Source organism: Anopheles gambiae, chromosome X, assembly GCF_943734735.2.
Source record: "Anopheles gambiae chromosome X, idAnoGambNW_F1_1, whole genome shotgun sequence".
In the NCBI taxonomy this organism is placed as follows: Eukaryota; Metazoa; Arthropoda; class Insecta; order Diptera; family Culicidae; genus Anopheles; species Anopheles gambiae.
This window is the reverse complement of record NC_064600.1, coordinates 6171288-6196160: the sequence shown is the minus strand read 5'-3', so window position 1 is coordinate 6196160 and position 24873 is coordinate 6171288. Positions and strand designations below refer to the sequence as shown.

The following is a 24873-nucleotide window of genomic DNA, read 5'->3' as shown; positions in this document are numbered from 1 at the left end:
AATGGTTCGAAAAGAATCATTCGGTATGGTTCTGTTTCAAGATTATAGTTTTGTAACCATAAAAATAATTTAAAAAACTCCATAAAAAATTTATCAATTTTACATTGTACCATTGATGTGTCACAAAAGTACAATTAGCTTAGGGAACTGGAAATTTTAGAAAACCAAGATTCTCCGAATCCGCTTATAAGAGGTATCGCGTCTCAGAGACCACCTGCACACAATTTTAAAGTATTTTTACAAAATAGCAATAATATAATGTTTTGCAAATAAACAGAATACATTTCTTAATCCTGCCACAGCACTCTAACATACAGTTTGTCTGGTCATTCATAATATTTGTGTGATTTTGTTTAATTTTGTTACGTAACAAGCCAACATTCATCCAGTTCCCTAATCCATCGCTAGCAGCGCATACTGGTGGCAAACATAAATAGAGCTGCCATTTTGCTGGTGCGATGCCGATGCTCTGGTTGGTTCAAACTTGTAACGAACATTTTGAACCGACAGATCATTGGCCAGATACCAAGATAAAACAAAAAAAATCTGCACGCCTGTACAGCATGCTGCAAGCGTTTCGATTCATCTTTGAACGAACGAACGAACGTCAAACGGAACGATCGCAACTAGGTTAAACATTTTGAACTTAGGAGGTTCAGTTGTAGCTGATCCAAGTGGTAGCTTCCGTAGGACCAGTAGGTTCAGTTAGAGCGCTAGGTTCAATCGGAACGGTAGGTTCGGTTGGACCGGTAGGTTCGGTTGAAACGGTAGGTTCGGATGGAACGGTAGGTTCAGTTGGAACGGTAGGTTCGGTTGGAACGGTAGGTTCGGTTGGAACGGTAGGTTCGGTTGGAACGGTAGGTACGGTTTGAACGGTAGGTTCGGTTGTAACGATAGGATCGGTTGCAACGGTAGGTTCGGTAGCAACGGTAGGTACGGTTGGAACAGTAGGTTCGGTTGGATCGGTAGGTTCGCTTGGAACGATAGGATCGGTTGGAACGGTAGGTTCGGTTGGAATGGTAGGTTCGGTTGGAATGGTAGGTTCGGTTGGAATGGTAGGTTCGGTTGGAATGGTAGGTTCGGTTGGAACAGTAAGTTCAATCTGAATGGCAGGTTCAATCTGAACGGCAGGTTCGATATGAACGGCAGGTTCGACCGGAACAGCAGGTTCGACTGGAATGGCAGGTTCGGTCGGAACGGTTGTACTGGCGAACTGTAACGTACATTGAATGCTCTTCTTTCAGAACCATTAGTCAACGCTCCCCCCCCCCCCCCCCCGCTAATCGCATAGCAAACCGTTGGTACTGAGTCAGTGTATTGCCATTTGAAGTCCACTCCCGACTCATCGCATTCAAAACAAAACTTTCAACCGAACGTACCGGACCCATCCGTTCCGTTCCGTTGCCAGTTCCAAGTAAGGCACGATCATGTGCAGACCTGTGCAGCGACAAGCCTTGGAGTGAAAGTAAAGCCTACCGCTGGCGCTAGTTTTCCATAAATTGCTCGATGCGGGAAAGCAAGTGCCACCATCTAAGTATGTGTTGCCATAATTTTGCTTTATAGCAATAACTGACAGCATCTACGAGCATCTGCCGCGGACGACAGCCGGTGTATCCTTTCTCGCAATTTGAATGTGGACAGGACATGCGCCCTGGGTATCCGCCGCTGCCTTCGGACCGTGATTCGGATGTTTCGGCAAGTGCAGCCACTCCAGTGGGTCTGCAGCTTCCGCACGCACCAGATGTCGCACCGGACGGCGGACGCTCGGTCCCAGGCTCAGCGCGATACGCGCCCGTAAGTTCGCAGCACTAAAGCCACACACCACCGCGCAGGAAGGGAAAGGATTCGTCGGGCTGGCTTTTGCGGGGAACGGATACTCAGTCCCAGTCTTTATGCAAAGGAGTTGTAACGGGGCAGGTCGCGTAGTCTATTGCGGTCCCCTTCCCGCCAATCAAGTCGCGGATCATTAGCGCACCACGTTCGTGGGCTAATGATTTCAAACGAAACTGCCGCTGCAAACCGCGGTCCCAATACAACCAATACGCGGTGCGCAACAGGTTGTGCAGCCTCCCGTTGAGGAGATATTTCGGCGTAGAAGTACAAAACGCACGCTCTTGTTTGTTGTCGTTGGACAAAAGTACATAAAAACACAGAGTTTGCTATATATTTGGCATGCACTAAGAAAAACAAAAAAAAAAAAAAACAAAACTTGGTAGTCGCGCGTCACTAAGCCTAAAATCGCATTGCGCCCGGGTTTGCGCTGCTAAATGCCTGTGTCACTGGGTGGTTCGGGCTGTCTTTGATGGACCGGAGTGGTCCCGGGGGGGGGGGGGGGGGGGGGGTTATTTTCGTTGCCCGTTGCCCAATTACAAATGCTTCGGTCGAGCGAAGCGTGGATGCGAGTCCGTTTCGAGAGCACTCATTGTTTCCGTGAGTGGGTGTGAATGTGTGTGGTAGTAGTAGTAGTAGTAGTAGTAATAGTAGTATTAGTAATTTACAGTAGTAACCGCTAAACGAAAGGATACAATTAACCAGCAAGTCAAGGCCGGAATGTCCGAACCGAGTGTCCGGCGCGTACATGTAAAACGCGCTCAACTAATTCTACGATACGAGGGGCAATGTGGCGCGCGCACACACACGTCCCGTGTTATGGCATTTTTTTTCTTTTCTTCTCCTTTCACTCTCTCTCTCTCTCTCTGTTTCTCTCCGTCTCCTCTATGGGTGGGGATCATTACGGTGCGACCCGGACGTGCGTACACTTGCAGCAGGACGGGAACGTCACCTCGACCAGATCGAACTTGTTCGCGTTCGGCGCCACGCTGAACAGCTTGTGCGTCCGGTACGTCTGCTGGCACTTCAGCTCGTACCCGTGGCCGGTGTGGCTGTTGCTGCATCTGCCGCCCACATTGCTGCAGCCAAGCAAAAACAAAAATAATAATAATTAGTGTTTTGGCAGCTGCCCGTGCGGTCGCATGTCGTAGCCCGAAACCCCATACCTGCACGTTTCGTACGAGATGGACTGAAAGAAGTTCTCCATGTTGACGATCATGTAGTCGTTCACCTTGGTCGGATATTCGGTGTGCGCGATCGAGTTGCACAGATACTTGTCGCCCTCGCTGTCGACGCGCGTGGAGAGCGGCTCGCGCTTGATGCTTCCCTCGAACAGGTCCGCGTACTTGTCCATATTCTTCTGCAGAATTTTGTCGATCGTGGCGCGCGGATAGTGCGGCGGGTAGGACCCATTCTCGAACGTGATCTTTCCCGGCTCGTTCGTAAAGAGCTCATTGACTGCATAAATAATAATAAACAAAAACGAGAAAAAAGGTTAAAAAAGAAGAACCCAAAGGCAGGCTACCACGATCCGCCATACGCTTCAGAAAGTAGTTGTCGCCCTCCTCGAACGGTTTGTCGGTGGACTGCTGCTCCTGTGCGGCCGGCTGCACCGGCACGGGCACCTTCGGCGGGTCGGCAAACTTGGGCACCAGCTTGCCCTCGGCGTCGCGCACCACGTACAGCAGCGGGCTGTTCTCGTTCTTGTCGATCGGTTGCTTCGAGCGCGTGCTGCCGCCGCTCGGGTGCTGCAAAAAAAAACATCAAAAGGGGAAGGTCTTTACACTTTCTTTTTTTTTTTCGTTTGTTCCGCCCTACTTACCGCCCGTGCGACGAGCTCGGTCGGCGACGGTTCCACCTCGTCGCTCTGCCCGTCCTTTGCCGTTTGCGCCGGTTTGCCAAAGTCCTTTCGGAAGATGCGCTCGATGTTGGCGTTCATGTCGTCGTCGCGGATTGCGCGATCGCGTATCAGCGGCACGTACGACTGCGGGCTGGCGTGGAGCTGTGTTGGCAGAGGCAGAAGAGAGGAAGTAGAACGAGTCAACAGGCAGTAGGTAAAGCACAATTTTGGCGGTACTAGACAGATCGAAACGCACGCTAAAACAAGCAGCCAGGCGAAGCTTATCAGCTGCGCTGCATTATACCGAAGTAGGTACAAAACACATGCAATAACGTCCGTTCGGTACCCTTTGGCACTGCGGATGAATAACAAATGATGAGAGCGGGAATGTTCACCAAACACACACACACACACACACACACACACACACACACACACACAAACACACACACACACACACACACACACACACACACACACACACACACACACACACACACACACACACACACACACACACACACACACACACACACACACACACACACACACACACACACACACACACACACACACACACACACACACACACACACACACACACACACACACACACACACACACACACACACACACACACACACACACACACACACACACACACACACACACACACACACACACACACACACACACACACACACACACTCACACACACACACACACACACACACTCACACACACACACACACACACACACACACACACACACACACACACACACAAACCAAAGATGACTTCCGGGCCTGATTAGGAATGCGTTATCCAGGTTCCCAGACTCGCAGGTCATTGCGGAACTCATGCTCCACTTTCGACCTCCGGACCCGTTAAAAACCGGTCCTTCCACCTGTTCTCAACCTCCAACCAGGTGCATCTGGCCCGCTATATATCGGCATTGCGCCTGGTGGTAGTTTTGTGTGAAAAGTTTGGAAAAATGTCAAAGTTCACTATCGATGACTACCGCCGGAGCGTACGTTCCCGTTCCGGCGTGGCATTTTTTTGTGCTATGTACCGAAAGCACAGGCAGCTTTGAAGGTCTTCGTGGTAGCCCTCTGTCTATGTCTGTGTGTGTGTGTGTCGAGCCCTTCTGCAGCTGCCATAGTGTGCCACAGTGTTTGGAGTTTTCCCGCAAACGACCGATAATGTTCGAAACTCTTCGTTTGCTTCGCTGCTCCCCTAAGCGTCCGTTAAAAGTCGCCGGTGCTCGTGTACCGTGCGCCGGCGGTTTGCGGTTAATTGAAATTTAAGCCTCCGCTCGCTCCCGGTCGCTGTACAACTATTTGCTTCCCTATTGATTAATAATTTGCTTAGTGTCGTGTCCCAGAAGAGTCGCCAGCATGGAAACCTACCAACAAACCCAGGGCGAGCAATGGTCGGAATTGGAGCAAAGGAAAAATGTTGGAGTACGTCCTAGAGATGCAGGTGTGCTGATTCAATTTCTGGTAAGACCACACACACACACCACATTGGACACCAATGGGCAACGGATTTCGGAGTGTTCGTTTCACCTTTTGCATCCGTGGGCTGATGGGCATCCCATTTTGCTCCTGTTCCGGGTAGAAGCCAGTGGAAGAAAGCAAGAAGAACAGAAACCCTCATCACCCAGACGGTAATGTGATTGAACGAAGCAGCGAGAGTCCCAGAATTCAGCGTAGCGCTTGGCGAGTGCATAAATTCGTGCACCTGAAGGGGTACTAAAAATAGCCAAAAGCTCATCCAACTCGCACTGCTCGGGGTCGCCATCATCGCCGAGTTCGTCTTCCTCGTTGCGCTGAATGGCCCACTCCACGTCCGAAAGGGCGGCAGCGCTACACGCTGTTGCATACGGGAGATGATGCTATCGCATTTTAAACGGGCCCGGCGAGTTTCGCTCATTGAATAAACACAAGCCGGGTAGAGTGGGATGGAGCGGGCTTAGCTTCTAAATTTCCGCCCTTGAGCCCTTGCGCTAGGTCATGGTTTGAGGTGATGGAGCCGGGCCTGGCAGGTTTGTTTGGTGCTGTTCTGTTCGCGCAATCTTCGCAATGGTGAAGCAGCCGGCTGCTGTTTCCATCGTTTGCAGCTTCTGCCCGGTTCCTTGCTCCTTGACCGGTGCGCTCCGCGTTCAAGTGGGGGCAGGTTTCGTGTTCGCCTCTTGCTTGCACTTTCGCACTGCGGTAGCTGCATGTTTATGCAAACGAGGCTCGAGCGATTATCCAGATTGTCTATTTTTTTTCATCTTTCTGCATCCACGGGCGATGAGGGGGTGGTGAACGTTATGGTTCACCGATGGTCAACTACTTATACCGCAAGCACTGGCGGAGCAGGCAGTGAATGGAATATGATTTCTACATTCGCAAGTTTTGCGGCAAGGCACTGCCTGGCTCACATGATCACACCCCCGCGGGACCGTTTGGTAGCAGCGCATTCTTCTTGCTAAATGAAAGCACTCCCCAGCATCGGGAGTGGTTCAATGAATTGATAGAGACATATGTAAAATGGACATCAAGCTCCCTAATGGAGACGTAATCTATATTGACGCGCAAAATGCGGCGAGAGTGTTTTAATTGATGAACCTCAACGTTCAATAACCTGCTGCGATTGACCCGGCGCCGTGGTACAGTCGTCAAGGCGTTGCGACAACACAGCACAACGGTCTTCGGGTCCCGCCCCCGTTGTGGGTTCAAATCGGCACACGGTAGGGTCCACTTTAGATTGGAAATTCTTCCTTTCATGAAGTAGTATCATTCACAGATCCTAGACAAAAAGGTGTGTTGTTGTTGTTGTGTTACGCCCTTTTAATAATAGACTCAAAAAATACGGCTGTGTGTCTTTCACTGACGTCATCCCATGTTCGGCTGTTTATCTAAAGATATACACCTACCCGGTGGAGAGCTCTCTCTAGTGTTGAGGGTAGTAAAAAAGCAGCTTGCCAAGATGTGTGTGTGTGTGTATGGGAGGATGATGACTCCAGCCAATCATCTCACTCAATTGAAATTTCCCCGTCCTTTATTCCCCCGGCGAGTCGCGCACCGCCAATTATCCCCTAAGTAATACATACACACAGACGACCGGAATAGCTAGTAGCAGCAGCACAGAACACAAAGGCGCAACCTGTTTTCACCAGAACCACATTCAATAGGGAGAGAGCACTCTTGCCAGCAACAACAACAGCACAGAGCAGAACCACCATACAAATTCTAGCTTCACATCAACATCAACACACATCCGGGCCCACAGGTGTTTAAGGAAAAGAAGAGAGAGGGAGAGAGAGAGAGGAGAGGAATGGCAGAGAGAGGGGAGCGTTGTGGCGCGTGCACATCCATCAACATATATCGGTGCTGATGTTTCGCTGGGATTTCCCGAACCCCTGATGGGTACCCGGGCTTATTTCATACTTGTCTGTGTGTGTTGCTGATGCGGAAGTGATGTACGCTATTCCGCCTTTTTTTCGATACGTACATATCCGGAACACAAAGGCCTGGAAGGTGGCCACCGGAGAGAGAGAGAGAGAGAGAGAGAGAGAGAGAGAGTGCAAGAGAACAAGAGAGGTCTCGAAATAGATACCGGAACTGGTCGCGACTCCCATTACCATCCGTTTTGGTACCCCACCAAGTGGGTCGTTAATATTCTTCCGTTTTTTTGTAAAGATATGTTCACTCCCCCCCCACAAGTTCGTAGGGTGTTGCGAAAGACTTGGAAAGTCCGACGAATTTGTTTGCGCGGTGTATGCTCACGCTAAAGGGGGAGTCAGATCGGGCGGGGGAAGATTTTGTTTTCGGCATGGCACCTACTCGGGTGCGGTAGGGTATCGGCATGGCACCTACTTTAACAGCACCGCCATTAAAGCCCGTCGGCGTCGGAGAGTGTTTTAACAACTACTAAAAAGTTTACGGCACGCTTCCGATGCCCCCGCGGCGAGCCTGAGTGATGAATATTTTCCAATCTTTACGGTAGGCACTTTCCAAATGGCTTCATTCTAGGCTCTACTGCTAGGTGCTTCCGCTTTAACGGCTAATGAAAAGGCGACAACTTCGCGCAAACAAACAAAAAAAGAACACTATCCCGCAAGCACCGTGACTCATGTCGCCTTTTCGCCCCAATTTCACATGCTCCAAGTGCTGCTGCAAGTGCTCTGCCTCGCATCACAGTGCGAAGGTGCGAACTGTCTGCGGTCTGCGATTTGGCGAGTGCAGCGAATCGTGCACCGTTGAGGTCCGGTTATTCTGCCAGTCTCTAGTAGCGTGCTCGCCTGGTCCGTTGTTGCGTCATATTGGCGAGTGCTTTTGTTTTTTGCTTCTATTTTGTTTCGTTTACATTTGCTTTACATTCTCCCGCCACACACACACACAGGGTACATCGCGAGCGCGCGCGCACTCTCGATCGGGTCCGGATCGATCGGATCGGTTCGGATGAGCGAGCGAGCGCGGTGATGAACCGGCCCCGGTCTGTCCCGCTCGCACACTCGCACAGCGAGCGGCGTGGGAAGGCGAGCAGATTGTTTGGCTCCAGGTTTTTTCGCGATCGTACACGGAACAGCTGTATACAGCGCTAATCAGTGTGTGTGTGTGTGTGTGTGTTAGGATGAATGTTGCGGCGCGGGCCAGTCCCCTGCAAAGCGCGTACCGGCCGGTGCGTTTTTTTCTTCTTATTTCTCCTTCACTACTGACCCAATGTGGGATGGGTTCGATCGATCACTGGAAGGGTTCGGACACGCATCTCTCCACTCTCTATCAGCTGTGCCAAAGGTGATACGATGAGATGAATCCACAGTGAAAGAGAGAGAGAGGGAGAGACAGAGAGCACGTGAAAATGTAAATGGCCAACCCAGGCCAGTTGGGTTCATTTTAGTGTTGGCCGTTCTGAATCGAACCTAGTAAAAAAAACCGTTCCGTTCTTTTCGATGCACAAAATCGTTCCGCTCCGGGAATTTGGCAAACATACTGTGGAGCTGTCATGGTAGCCGGTGTAAACAGTTTCGTAGTGTTACCGATGCTGTTAACTAAAAAAAACCCACATTTTGAGCTGTTTACGAATGGCATACATCTGTTTACATTGTAAACAAAAGAAATCCTGCCGCGGAGTTACAATAAAACGTGATAAATAAGTAAAATCAACTAAAATGTTTTGGGATGTTTACTGCGGCTCCCACGGCCGGGTGACAGCTCTTTCGTTTTTGTGCCAGGCTGTACCAGTGAACGATGTGTGGGAAAATAAGAATGTGTTCAAAATAATTAGTTTATTTGACACATTTAGTCGGTTTCGTGGTAAAGACTTTACTGCTCGCACCACTGAACAACATGCGCGCCATGGGCTCAGACCCCTCATTCTCGGCACTAACTATCCTGCTAATCGTAATCAATGAGTCACCGAAAGCCAGGCCCACTAGCAGCGGTACAGGCAGGCCTTGACCGACAACGGTTGTTTACGTCAAAGCAGAGCAAGAAAAAGAAGCTGCACCCAAGCGACACGTTCCGTTCCTTTGCAACGCTGAACTAGTTCCCCGTTCCGTTCCTTTGTTTGAGCGAGATTCCCAACACTAGTGCCGTTCAACGGGCCGCACCATATGTGTAAACAAAAGCGAGCCTTCCCCGTGCCCAACCGCGCTTCGTGTTCGAGAAACAACAAACCAACAACAACAACAACAACAACAAAAACGCTGCACGGCACACCTACGCAACGCGCTCGCGACACCGGCGTGACGTCATCCACTGTTGCCAAAAACCAAACGCGTTCGCTGTGGCTGTCACTTTTTGCGTTGAGCAACCGGGTCCATATGACAACCGTTCGCGATCCGGGCACCGATTTTGGGCAGCTGCTCCACATTAGCTCGTGCACATCTTTCTATCCACGCACCACCGTCGGGATTGTCCCTGTTCCGCCGGTTCCGCATGGTAGCAAACGTTGTCGCTCGCGACCATCTGTCAAATGCGATCGGCGAAATTGATATCGCGCCACCGTGATCTCATCTGGGACCACGACCACAACAACGACAACGCACTAGTGAAACACAAGCGCCCGCTCTTACCGACACGATGCCCAGCTGGAAGGTAAGCAGGAGCAGCCCCAGGTTGAGGTGATGGCGACCCATCGTCGACGGGCTTTTCGGCGCTGGTTGATCGCGGTTGTGCCGAGCGGGTGCTCGGAAAGGGGTAGCCGCTTGAACTTTCGCTCCACTCCTGGTGGTTGGGGCTGTATCGCGTGACCTTCACCCTGTACGCGTTGCTGCTGCTTCTTTCTTTTTTCTTTCTGTTGTTATTGTTTTGAGCAAACAGAGGGCACACTTTCACCCACGGAGAGACACTAAGCACTACACACACACACACACACACCAATCTGTATCGCGTAACCTGGCACACGCACGATGATTGGCGAACGCGTTGGAAATTACCGGAACGTTGGGCTAGGGCGCGCGCGCGCAAAAAAAAAACCCGTAACCCGCCTCAATTTTCTACCACACAACGGTCCCCCCTACCACCGCACCAGGTTTGAGCGAGGGATCTGCGAACGGGGTGGCGTTCGACTTCGATTTCGACCTCTCCGATCACTGCGCATCTACTAGTAGCGACGCATTCGCCTGCAACGATTAAATACTTTAACAACAGAGACCGAGAGAGAGTGAGAGAGCGAACAGTCGATCGAGCGCTCGATCGGTGCGGCTGTGCTTTACGACGATCGTACTCTCGCTCTCCTACGCTCCATCTATCACTCTCTCTCTCTCACTCTCTCGTGCTCTCCAGCGCTCGTCACAACTGCTCTCGGGCAGGGGTGCTCATCTCACTACTAAGAAAATCGTGCGAGCCCTCTGACTCTTGTCGGCCGATGCGTCATCAGCCTTAAAGGGTACCGGAAAGGGGTTAAATGGGGCCTGCACGTGTGATGTAATTTTGGGAAACGTGCTTTACTGATAATGGGGTTTTTGTTTATCGCTTGACAAGATTTGGTACGTTTTGGGTTTCGCTTTATGGGAGATTCTTAGCCGGCCGCCAACGGCTCAGCATCGGTCTTCGGCTGACTCACTGCAGAAGCGACCTGCTCGGCGCGACGAAAATGATGCGGCGAATGTGAAATATGATGAAGGACAAGGACGAGGTAACAGCGATCCATGCCATAGCGGCTTGGGCGGGATTAGATAACTGCAAGAAAAAAGTGCCATTTAAAGAGGAACGTTGAGCGTACTCTCTCATACCTAGAGCAACTTTGAATGCTCCAGAAACAGTCCCTGTAACTGGTGCAATGTGTGCATAATGTGCCACCTGATAGCGATAATTTGTTTTGTTAGCATTGGTTTGATCGTGCAAGTAGCTTTTATTTACTTTTTATTGCATCGGAAACAGTTTTTCACATCGCGATCGTTTTCGACGTGCATCGGGCGAGTCGCTGGAGTCACCGGTTAAACGCACACGCCGAGGATCCACTGTAGTTGATATAAAAAATAGACATTTTACATCATATTGCTCACGGCTAACTACTTCGATATTCAGATGAAGCTTATCCTTCAAACGCGGGCTTTGACATGAAAAATCCTGTCGTACGTGTGATAACGTATAATATTGACGCTATTGAAATATGCCTGGGGATAATACTACAAAAGTCTCAACGGCTGAAAAAATATCGAAGCCAACATGCATTCAGTATGTAGTAAACATGCGCCGTATATTATCAAATGTATAAACATGTGTGAAAATGTATGGAGCTATTTCACTTTATTTAAAACTTTGTATTGCATGTATTGCGTTTGCGAAAGTTAAATGCTCTCCCGTCGCAAAGTCGCATGCAAAACTTTAAATAAATGTATTGTAACCAGGCTTTAGCGTATCTCATCAATATAAAATTTCGTGTGCGATTTCCTTCATTCCAAGTGTCTTATTGTCGTGTTGAAACAATGTTAACATTATATAACGGTTGCATTAACAAAATTGACAAATTAATGGGTTTATCTTGGGATTATCTTCACCCGCACTAACAAACTGTTAATTGCACTTTGAATAGTAGTATCCCATGAGACAACAGACAACCTCTATCACTCACCTCACCTTGACACCTCTATCAGTCAAACTCTAACCATGATGGCCAAAAAAGTGAACCAACCAAGGACCGTAAAGATATCAGGTCAAGTTATAAGCCCGTTTTGACAGCTAGGTGGAAGAAGAATCGACGAAGAAAACTGACAGTTAGTTTTCCGCGTTTGGCGAACGCTTCAAGTTCTCGAAGGAAAATTTCCATTTTAAATCGGGTGTTCTAATAAACTAAAATATTCACCCAAATTGATCTCCACCAAATATTGACCATGCAAAACGTAAACAATCCATCAATACATATACAAGCGGAAAACCATCTGTCAAAATCGGAGCCCAGGGGGGGATCGCCAAAAGCGCTATAACTACACCTCATTATACATTCCACCTTGGAACCAACCAACTTAGAAGCGTGTGCGATCAGCAAATGACACCCCGTAGCGTCTTAAATCGACTCCGTGCAGAAGTTTGTCGTCGCATAAGATCGCTTCGGCGGTTTTGGTCGCCAACATCTTGGCACTATTAGGCAACAATCAAAGCATCGAAAGAAAGCCCGGGTTCATTTTTGTGGTTTCAAAAGATGCAAAAAATGAAGACAGAGAGACAAGTGGCTACATAACTGCGTTATCTGAACCGGGAGATCGATAAAAAACCCACCAAACAGTACATGACTCTTGGGAAACATGAACACATATATCAGGAAGCAGAAATCGCGTCCACTGGCTTCGCAGTGGCAAACAATGGCGCCAAAACTCAATGCGTTCATTTTAAGGTTATTTTCGGCAGAATTTCGACATGGCACCCTAGTCCGCAAACTGCTACAACATCCGTCCCATGTGTTCCATAGATTTTTTCTAGACCAACATGATGGAAACGCTTTTCGCTAACAATTTTGTGGAGAAAATTTAGGATGCCTTTGTCCATCATGGTGAAAATTCCGGATAACTGACGAAAGGCAACTCGCAAAGTCTGAGATTAATTTGTGCAAGTAAGCTTAAATAATTACCTTTCAAACGATGTACATATAAAGAAATTATCTCTCTTAGGTTTTTTTTTCTACAGCCTGCCGAAAAAAGGCATTTTTTTCATATAAACTTTGCGGGAATAGTGATCTCGAGTTTGAACATACCGAACAATCCGCCATTTCATAGTACTTTCATTAAAGTTGAAAGAATACGACGGTATGAAAACTTATTCAAAAAGATATTCAGTAATTTGTTTACGTATAGTTTCTTCCCATCTTTCAAAATCAGTCAAACCTTTCGCGGGCCGGATTGAATGTTGAGAAGGGCCGCATTTGGCACGCGGGCCGGACTTTACCGACTTTGTTTGCAACTTTCGGCATATATTCTAAGGAACGCATTCTGTTTGGCCGATAGAAACCAAGCTTGGAACAAAACCGCATCGGGCTAGTCGGATTCCAATTGTCTTCAGAACTCGGAATCAGAAAAGGTAGCTCTTGGCTGTGCGTAATAACCGCTATAATGCGGCAAATGAAGCTAACCGGTTTGATGGTGTCAATGTTTGAATAACAGCTTCGTGGTATAACGTTCTAAGAGCTACCAACTGAAAATCAGAAAAAAAAATACTTGTAGACTTCCATAGTCTATCAGCAACAAAAAACAAATTTATCATCCACAGCAGATTATAACAGGTAAAAAACCCCTGTACCGGGCCAATTATAACGCTTTCACGACTGTAACACCTGAGATCTCGATGAGTGGCCACCCCGGACAGCAGCGGTTTCGAGCGCGATCGGTTTGAACAGTTTAACGGCAGAATCCGCTCACAAGCAGCAGCGTGCCGAGGATGTTGCTACTTTACAGGGCGCACACTCTGCCCGTGCCCCGTGCGCTGTCATCTGGCCAGATTGAGGCGTGATTATGGGCACGATTACATTCTTGCACATTTTTATCCCGCAATAATATTCTTAATTGATAAATTGGTTCGGCCGCTATTCAAGCAAGGTTGCCTTTTCCTTTGAGCATTGCATTTCGGTGGTGCATTGTCGTTTCAGTTCTGGTCGTCATCCGTCTTTGTTGGTGGGACCGACCAATAATGTCAGACACGGTCTTCGAGTCCCGTGATGGATTGTGTTGATAAGTGTGTATATTTAAAAAAAACCCGAAAAAACCCTCTACCTAAATTAACCATTGAATAACTCAATTAACGAAGCTCAATCACTCAATTGCGCTGAATCAGCTCGTTTTCAACACTTCGGAATGGAAGATAACACATATGTATCGTTGTTAGTGTTATTAGTTAGTTTTGTGAGTCAGTAAATTTTATTTAGAGCATAAGTATTGAAAAGAAAAGTTTTTATCTGTCGCACACGCAATTATCCAATGGAATAGTCCCCAGCTACTGGTTAGGCTTCCCAACTTGGATAATCCCTGGATAATCCGGGCATGGACTCAGCAGCATAATTTTAGTTCTAATGTTGCTTGCATGCGATGATGCCATGCCATGATTCATTCCCCAATGTAGCCTCACTCACTGAAACGCGCCGAACCTCCGTACAAAAACAATTCTTTTTAATTACCACAATAAACAAAAAAACAAACAAACAAACATAAAAACGTTTCCCCTGAAGAAAACGAGCGGCTGCATTCAACTATGTTTTGGTTGAAATTAAATAATTCCATTTGGCCGCAATTGTTCACGCGCTGGTACGTGCCCATCGTGCGCATTAACAACACTCCCGCTCGCACGAGTCCGTTACTCATCGCGTTCGGCTTAGCGCTTATCACAGCCACCGCCGCTGGTGAGCGTGAGTCAAAAAAAAAAAAAAAAACGCAAACGACAGAAAACCAGTTCCGGTGCTGTGCTGGAGATGCGTCGAACAGAACGACAACCATGTTCGACACTCACCTGACTCGCTCGCTGACCACACACTCATTAGCATTCACCGTGAGTGCCTGGAAGCGGCCAGAACAAGCAGCGCCTGCTGGGCACGGCTCATTGCACACATCGGCGGGGACATGGTAAAACCGAGCGTATGGACAGAAGGTACGCCGATTTGCTTGACAATGAAAAGGGAAATCCTTCTGCCGCCCGCATCGGATGCACCGAGCGTGACGCCGCGGCTCGAACGCAGGCAACGCGGTAACCGGTTTCGCGTGCGACGGAAAGGCAGGGGTTTTCCGTTTTACCAGCGGAGCGGAAATCATGCATAAGCTAGCCGCAATCACCGTTTTCATACATTATTTATCAGCATCGATAAACCAGTTAATGTTAAGGCCGGTAAAGTAAGGATGCCATCATGACGATGAAGCGTTGCAAATTTGCTCGCTCCCACATTCAGTCGCCTGTCACGAGCGGCGCGGGAAATAATTAATTTCGTCCCATGATTAGGTTGTGTGAGTGTGTGTGTAGCACTCACCCATCAAAAGTCTGCGCTGAACGTGAATTGGAAATATTAATTACGATCCCGGCAACTGCTTCGCACCCTTTTCACAGCATCACGGCAACGAGTCCCGCACGCCGATTCATACCGGCAGCACGGGCTGAAGTCATACAAATGTGGCCAATTTGACACTCGCGTGTAAGATGTCCTTGTCCTTGCGGGGGACCTCCGGAGCTTCCGGGAAAATGATGGCAGGGAACAAAAATAGCCTACAGCCTTCTCGGGAACGATAAATGTCACACGCTGGGCTACGAATGGGGTTGTTTTGCTTCAAATTGAATGACATCGAAAGACGCTGCGTCGACAGGCTGGACGAGCACCTTACCTTGTTACAGTTGTGCATTTGAATTAGCAAAATCCAGCAATTACCGATCCAGGTTTTACGCTCCCCAAATCCAAGCTTACTTCTAAGATTTGGTTTCTTTCAGTGTGTCTACATTCCTAGAACTAATTTGAAATTTGGTCATTTCCGGTAAAAAAAAAATAGAACCTTTACGCGAAGCGTTTGTATTGATGGATCGCTCCAGTTGTTGTTGTTTGGCTCTCGGTATCTGTTCCTCTTCTTCTGTCCTTCGGTATCTGTTCCTAGTAAGAGAAATAACAATACAGTAATTATCCTTTTCCTTGCCCAATTACAAGCAATGTTTTCAGATTCACAGTATCCGATACTGATCCGAGTGTTGCTACCGTTTGCATTACAGGGTTTCCCACGATTTATTGGTCAGTTCCCATGATTTTTTGGTGCGTTCCCACGATTTTTTGATCGTATCCCATAGCTGTTTGTTTCGTTCCCATAATTTATTGGTATTTTCCGATTGGATATCAATACAATTGGACCAAAACATTCTGGGAAACGGCCAAAAAATCGTGGGAACGCATAAAAAAAAAATGGGAATCCACCAAAAATTGATGGAAACCAACCAATAAATCGTGGGAAACCCTGTATCTGTTTTGATTTTTAGTCACCATATCAAACCCTGTCTTGGTGTTGGATCCAATCGCGGTGTTTTTGACCCACTTATATTGAAATTGGGCCTTAAAATGCTTTAGAAATGACCTTCGGGTGAAACAGAAACAAAAAGGCCAACATTGGTTCTCGATACACCTTTCCAAACGCCTGAAGGTATGCAATGCAAACAAGCTTTCATTGGATATTAGTTTTGAGCAATGGTTTACAGAGTCACCAAAAATACTCTTCTTCTTCTTCTTCTTCTTCTTTGGCACAAAAACCGTTGTCGGTCAAGGCCTGCCTGTACCCACTAGTGAAGTGAGCTTGGCTTTCAGTGACTTATTATTACCATAGCAGGATAGTCAAGTCCTACATATGGGGGCACGGTCTATTCGGGGCTTGAACCTATGATGGGCACGTTGCTAAGTCCACTAAGACCACTATACCATACCGCCATCCGCTGTGCTACTGGGGCTTTCGTCACGAGCCCCATAGCATCATTTCTGTGTGAAAGTGGACCTCAACCCTTGGACCACACCGTCACCGACAAGATAGTAGCAGCTGCAGGACAGATGGTGGAGAAAAACATCAAGGCCGATGCGCTTATTCAAAGGGCAAGCGCCGAATTCACCACGCTAATAGAACAAACACTCCCCTCAGTCACCAAACTCATCCCAATCGGTAGTCGCCCCTGGTACTGCCGCCCACCACAAATAGACTGGACCATCAAAAATCAGCTTCGGGCTGGTTGCAATAGTGTCATTGCTAACTGTCATTTGGCCGAACTCGTTTAGCCAAAATTCCATAACCACCATCTCATATTCACAGACGGATCAGTACAAAACGGTTCCTCTGGCTGTGGAATCTACTCCAGCATCGACAATAGCGCCTTCCGACTACCAGACCATACCTCATACTTCACCGCAGGAGCAATAGCCCTGGTTATCCTTTCTATCACAAACCTTTATAAACAACTCTACCCAAAACCACATTTGCAACAGACAATAAAATCAATGGATAGCTTTAAATAAACCGAGACTACCCGTTACAAGGTAACTGCAAGTCACAAATGGCTTGCATAGAAGAATGATAGATTTTAAGTACAGAATTAATCAACTGATTGAAAGAGGCGAATGAGGCCAATTGGCTCAAAGTCTCTATAAAAATAAAGGAAAACAAAAATGGTTTACAGTCATTGCCGCTAGTTGTTTGGCTCCTAGAGCATCAAATTTTGACAGTGTGCACTTGACTTTACTGCACCTACTTTTGTCTGTAAGTCAATAATGTTTGGCTGTTGTAGGAATCATGATAAATTTACAAGGTATTTGAACAGATTTTTGACAGCCATTCTTTTGCATTACAAAAGCACTAACACAACTGTGTAATATTATTTGTTTTGTTTTGTAAAAACAACAATTATATTTAACAATATCTCTAGATTTTTGAAAAATGTTTACACCACACACTTAAAAATATTCCACGACCTCGGTTAAAAATACTGCCGAAATCCGTCGGCTCTTTCGATTCTTGCTGATATGTCAGTTGAAAAATCCCAGTAGCCGAAAATCAGTACCATTTAAAACTGAAATATCAGTTAAATAAATATTTGAACCGAAACTCGGCAACACAACTTGCCGAGAACATACGTTAACACAGCTGTCACCGAGGTCGTCCGTCAAAATCGGAGCCAGCCGAGGATACCGAGCTTCACCATTTATCTGTCATTCACCATTCTGTTAATCTCGTGCCAATGAAACGAAATCTTTCGGAGTGATGTTGTGATGTAAAATTAAAAGTGTAAAAATATAAGTGAAAATGAGTCTCTCAGCGTGAAAAAACCGAGTATCAGTAGCGTGCGTTCGAGCACGGGTATGGAACGGGGTTCAGGCTAGGAAACTCCATCAGCGCACGCAACCGGTGCTCTTCAGAGCGTCGCTCGGAGCAGTCCCTATTGAAGGATCATATGTGGAAGCTAATCCGATTGGTTCAACCTTAGCCAGGCCGTTCAGACTTCCAGGATTCATTTCCGGTCACCTACACGAGTAAGTAAGTATCAACACTCGACCACGTAAAATCTCACTCAGACTTGTTTCACTCTGCCCACTTTACAGAACCGTGCCTGTACCAGTGCCCGCTCCTTTCCCGGCTCGTTTTCCTGTACATATACCACATCCAAACGCTGTGCCCCATCCGGCGGTTGAACCGACGCCTGTCCCTACGCTTCCCATCACACCAGAAATCTCATAAGAATAAGGTGACTTTCTGCCGTCCTGCTACAGTAAGGGGCACGATGGTGACATCATGCTGCAGAAGGTGTACACCGGCCATCTTCATGGGCTCAGACTGCTATGACTATTTCTCCTAGTAAATAATATTGTTTTTTTTTATGTTACCTAAATAGACCCACTTGATACGGAAATAAAACTACTAAAATAAAGATAAAATGTTTTTATATTTATGTGGATTTATTTTCAAGTCAGTCAGTAGTGCTTGAGCGTTATCAAAGAAAAATAACCGTTTGGATAAACCAAAACTCATGGAGGGAGACTCTTGCTCTTATGGCGTTTGTTAAGTGTGTAAATCAAATAAATAACATTTCCTTTGAGTGTTAAATATTATGCCAACTGATAAAATTGAAGAATGTGTGGTACAAAAAAATGTCTCTAACCCTGTCCTGAATGTCACACAAACCTGACTGTGCCATGCGTTACCAAAGGCAACGGAAATAATAATTTCAAACTGTGCGCATTGCATACCTTGCGGCGCTTAGTAACGCAGTGATACAAAACAAAAAACTATCCGGTTGCCGTTACTGCGGACGAACAGACGGTCGAAGAATCGATCTCTTCTGTCCGATGTTTCCCTTCCTTTAAAGTTTACTTTAAAAACTTTTCAATCGATCCGCCTCACAAAGTAACAAGTTATTCGTTGGTTTTTTTTTGCACCGATAAGATTGCCACCCACTCACTATCCCTTTGCCGGCTGGGAGTGCTGACAACCGCCTGACGATGGCTGACGATTGAAGAAAGCCCAACAAGAAGCGATTACTTCACCTAGCCGGTTGGCCCACTGTAATGTGGCTGCTGTTGACTAAGCCTTGGTGGGGAGCAACTGTTCCCCGGGCAGCTTGTCAGTGGCTTGCCATCACGCATTATTCTTTTAGCGAGCCGCTCTAAACAGACGAAGGGATAGCAGCAAGCAGCAAACAGCCCAAAAAAAAAAGATACCAAAGGAAAAAAAAAAAATAAAACAAATCACCTTCCCAAACCGAAACAGGGACATTGCCGATCAGACTGACTGGTTGTTTCGGTAGCGCTTGGCGTGGACTCCCACGCTGCTAGCTGACACAACAATACACTGCTCGTCACGACGAGGACGATCCAGCGCTGCTACCACCCGGCAGCATGTGTGCGTGGGCCGGCGAGTGTTTATCGAGAAGATTTAATTGACCGGATTAGGGGCTGCCGGACGGTCGGTCGGTTACCGGGCCGCTCGGAACCCAGCTCATTAACGTCAAACCGCGTACGATTGACATCCTGGCGAGAGGCATTTCGGCCGGCGAGTGTATGGACTGATGCGATAAGAACGTGAACATAAACCAAACGCGTGCTGGAGTTGAAGCGACGGCAGCGAAGCAGTTGACGAAGCGCCAGCATTATTGTCGCGTTGTCGAGCCGAGCGATTATCGACGGATTTTGCACTGACATTATGGGATAGGAAAATGATGTGGTAAAACACACACACACACACACACACACACACACACACACACACACACACACACACACACACACACACACACACACACACACACACACACACACACACACACACACACACACACAGACACACAAGCGCATACATAAGGGGGTACAGAGTAGTGATGGGAAAAATGAAGATTTAGTCGGAATCGACTCCGGCTAGCTCCAAAGTTTTCTGGAATAGATTCCGGATAGTAGGCCCGGAATCAGTTTCCCGAATCGATTCCGGAATCGGCTCAGGAATTGGCTCCGGAATCAAAATCGGTTCCGACATCGGAATTGACTGAGAAATCAGAATTGGCTTTGAAACGGAGTCGGTTTCGGCATCTTCATAGGAATAGGCGTTTGGGTCCAATGATGCTACGTGTTGATAGCGGCGTAGAATCAAAATTTACTTGTAAATGATCTATTCACATGGAGATTCCCGGACATATTTCGCTTCCCACACGTCTTATTTCATTTCAAAACTGTAATTCTCATTCATTTCTGAAGTCAAGCCTGATTTCCGTGACCGGAGCAGGTTGCGATTCCCAGGTCGATTCCGATTCCGGAGACGATTCTGATTCCGGAGCCGGTTTCGATCCTGGAATCGATTCCGGAGCCGATTCCGATTCTGGAATCGATTCCGGAGTCGATTCCGATTCGACCCGGAATCGACACCGGATTCAACTCCGGAATCGGTTTCGGATTCAACTCCGGAATCGGCTCCGGAACCAACTATGGAATCGGCTCCGGACTCAACTCCGGAATCGGCTCCGGAACCAACTCCGGAATCGGCTCCGAAATCGACATTGGAATCGGTATCGATTCCTGCATCGGAATTGGCTCCGGAATTGATTCCGAATACGGAATCGGAATCGGGTAGGTCCGATTCCGAGCACCCACCACTAGTACAGAGGACAGTTAATGGAAGTTTTTTGTTTGTTTGTGTTTTTTTTTGGAGTCGAATTTTAGCAAAAGTGCAACAGACGTAATTTAATCCCCGGCTATCCTTCCACTTTGAAGCGTTCTGTTCTCCCCCCCCTTCCCCCTTTTTTTCCTCCACCTCTCGCACGGCAATTCGAATCATTCCCCGTGGCTGCGCGCGGTTGCCTACGCATCAGGCGCATTTCCAAACGGGGGGGGGGGGGGGGGGGGGGGGGCGGAGCGCAAAACACACGGCTCAACAGCGATAAACAGCAATTAAATTATTTCATTTAAAGTTTGCTAATTTGCTGCGATTACCGCACACAGCGTATGATGGCCCCGAGCCCCCGAGCGGGATTTGGGGACGGGGGGAGGGCTATCGCCGCCGGGAGCTGGTAATTGGTCCCGGCCCCAAACGAACTTTCCCAAACGCCCCAGCATGCTCTCGGAAATGCGCCCTGCAAAACGGATTTTATGAAACATTTTCAAAAAAAAAAAACGTGCACGTGCCCGAAAAAACAGAGGCACAGAGGCGCACATGGTAGCAATTGGCGGTTTAACGGTGTGCTTTTTGGAATAAAAGCAGGAGCGTTTTAACGATTAATCTGTCCCAGCGCTCAAATGGGGTGACATCATCGGGTTCTCTCTTTTTTTTGTTGTTGTTGCTATTGGGCTCATTCAATGGGAAAACAAATTAATCTCCGTGCTGCTGTCCACACACTGCTGATGGTGATTGACCCACCGCCTTCACACCTTACCTTCTGTCGTGCGCGCTCTCTCTCAATCAATGAAATGATTGATGCTTCGATCTGATTCGATTGATCCGATCCGAGCGCAAAAAGCTTACACCGGGAAAGGAGGAAAATGGGAAAATTATTACCAGTATGACGGGCCGCCCTGTAACAATTACACCTCATGATGTGTGAGTGTTGCGCAAAATGGGATTTTTTTGTTGTTGCGTCCCTTACCAAAACGGTGCCGTAACGTAATTTGTCACATTTTGTAGCTTGTTAAGGTACGCCCATTTGTGCTAACGTACCGAACGGAGCGCTGGGACACGTTACGATACTTCCCATTTATGCTTTTTACCCCTTCCCCCCTCGTCTGGCCCTTTGCTCCAGCATCCCGAACGCGCGTGCTGACATATTTTAATGATACGTCTTTAAGAAGAAAGACACAAAACAATGTTCGTTGAAAAAAAAAACCAACGACCACGAAGTAATAGGAGCACACCGCCCCCCGCTCCAAAACCCTTTTTGCCATCTACATAACGAAACAAAAAAAAATCACTCTTCCCCTTGCCCTTCCCTTGGGCCCTGGCTGCCACGTGCAGCGAAGGCAGTGGAGCGTGCAGAGTGGCGTTATGGTGAGTCGTTTGTTTTTGTAAAAGAAATTAATTAATCGAACCATTTCGGCGTGCCAGGTGCCAGGTGGGCCAGGGGTGTGTTAGCATTTTTCTTTCCTTCCGCGCAATTTCACACTTGTGTGTGTGTGTTTGCGACGCCGCTTAATAGCCGTGACAGTTGTGGCGCAAACACGGTGACGGTGGGTCAGCCGCGATCGATTAAGGGCGATGCGCGAAACGTCAACACCGAGTGCGTGCCCGGCCGAAGCGGGAGAGCGGAAGACAGTGAGGGGAGGCGGAGGGGGGGGGGGAGGTAGTAAGGAAGGAGAAAAGGGATTATTATGGATGAAGGTTGCTGCTGTGTGTTGTTTTGTTGCAATCCGAGCGCTGCGCTTGGGACTCCGATTTGCATTTGGGCGGGACGTCTCGGCGTTAGGGGCAGGGTTGTCAGATCGTTTCCTTAGGTTATGTGGTTGGAGTTTTTTTTTACAATTATTTCTCATTACTTTTGTATTATTACTGATGTATTATTATCATTACTATTTTATCATTTTCAGATTTAGTATAATAATAATATTTTTTATTATTTGTACATGATTTTCGAACGTGTACTATGTCTCGCTATGAACTATTTTGAAATCCCGGCCAAACTCATAAGGCAATGACTATGACCAACGTCACTAGCCAGGTGAAGGTGGACGGTAAACTCTCAGGCCTGCCACCAAAGGTCTGCACCAGGGGGACGAACTTGCCTGTCTCTTACAAGGTTTTCCAGGTCGGTTTCGAATGTAAACAATGTTATTCACCGCGTGCAAAATGCCATTCCACATCGATCTAACATTTCATGCCCATCAAAATGATTTTCAATTCCATCAGCATGCTTTTCAACACCACTCAAGCTGTATAGAGTTTGACAGTTCTTTGTTTATGTGTTGAAAATCATGTGTTAAAACAGTAATTTCATTTTCAAGCAAATACACCATTTGACAGCTGTTGAAAAACATCTTGAATGCGGTGAATAATTATGTGCACATTCGGAAGTGACTTGGAAAACCCCTGTATTCAACTTGGCGCTAGAGAGGGCCATCCGGGACTCGAAGGTGGATACTTCGGGAATTATCTTCTACAAGTCAACCCAGATCCTGGCATACGCTGATGATACAGATATCATTGGTCTGCGGCTCTCCTATGTAGCAGAAGCCTACCAAGGGATCGAGCAGGCAACAGAGAACCTCGCATTGCAGATAAACGCGGTAACGACCAAACTGATGATGGCAACATCAGCAGCACTACCAACAACAAATCCAAACCTTTCGTAGGCGTGACGTACAGATTAGAGATGGGTTCTCCGGATCGTACCCACGGCTCCACTTCGGTTCTGGCAAGATTCGTTTCGATTCCAACTCCAGAGTAATGAAATTGCTTGCTCCGCCGGAATCGTCCGGAATCGCCAGAATCGTCAGAATCGTTGAGAACCATCCGAAATTTTGCGAAATCGTCCAGAAACTTCGGAATCGTCGGAATCTTTGGAATCATTCGGAATCGTTGGAATCGTTTTGGAATCTCCTGGAATCGTCGGAATCGTGCGGAATTGCAGTCGACCAAGTGAGTGTGCGTACGACTTTAACAACATGCCCGTTATTCGTTCGATTCCTGAATGGACCTAGCCCTCATATCTAATATGGCTACAACAATAAGTTAAATAAAATAATATTAGATTAGATAATTACATTTATCGATCACATGATGTCAAATGAACTGCACCTTAGTTCGTGCAATTTCAGAATTTGGATCAGTTTTTTCTTGTCCATATTTAGAACAACAAAACAATGAAAAAAAGAAAAAAAGGATCCAATTTCATATCAAAAACTACTATCGCAGTGTCTTGTGTCTTCTCACGTTCGCTAATATCGGTCTTCGACTACGATTCCGCACGATTCCGGACGATTCCAGACGATTCCTGACAATTCCAGACAATTCCGGAAGGTGCTGGACGGTTCCAGCGTGAGTGATTGCTTCTACCCTTGGGAACTGGTTCCGAAATTTGCTGGAGCCGTCCGGACTCAATTCTGCTGTCTTGTTACTTTTGCCCAACTCTAGTGCAGTAAGGTGAACGCACTTTTGTAGTCGTCTCAGAATAGTTTGCCTGTCATTTTATTGTTGTTCGATTGATTCGTTGTTTATTTTCATGTTCCTCTTCTATGGTTCTTATCTTCTTGATTGATGCTACATATTCTCTTTTTTGTTTTTTGTTTTTATCTTTACTGAAATTATTGATTAAACCTTCGTTTGTTTTCTATTTACTGAGCAAGCGCACCAAATTACCGAGTTTGGGGTTTATCTTACAAAAACAAAATGTCGTTAGAAAAATTAGATACTAAAGATAAATGCATCTCAGGACAGGCAAATGCAGAGACGCATTTGGACGTTTTTCGACGCAATAGTACCGGTTCGATTGGAATCATAACGCGCGGGAATGTGTTAGACAGCCCTGGCGCATCGAATCGAGCTGGTTAGTGCAAGACGTGCGGGCCCCGTACACACCGTTAACTACCGCGTGCGTTTACGATGTTCGAAAAAAAAAACACTCACACTTACACCACAATCGCAACCCGCGGGGATGAGGGTGCTACCGGGAATGGGGATCGTTTTGTTTCGATTGGTGTGTGTGTGTTTGGGGGTTTTTGTTGCCGATTTGGGTAGTTGTTTTTATTTCATTTTCAACCATGCTCGCGGCTCGTTTCGGCGGCAGGGCATAAAACGTTACGAGCTACCGATT

General features: G+C 47.3%; 1 protein-coding gene across 1 annotated transcript; it reads right to left on the bottom strand.

Moving 5' to 3' along the window:
• Positions 1-2117: 2117 nt before the first annotated feature.
• Positions 2118-10301, bottom strand: LOC1271912 (uncharacterized). The gene is made up of 5 exons (XM_061658830.1): positions 9738-10301; positions 3653-3832; positions 3371-3578; positions 2997-3288; positions 2118-2909 (listed from the first exon to the last, which is right to left on the bottom strand). The coding sequence occupies exons 1-5, from the start codon at positions 9798-9800 to the stop codon at positions 2732-2734; spliced, it is 921 nt and encodes a 306-aa protein (XP_061514814.1). The 5' UTR covers positions 9801-10301; the 3' UTR covers positions 2118-2731.
• Between the last annotated feature and the right edge of the window lie 14572 nt (positions 10302-24873).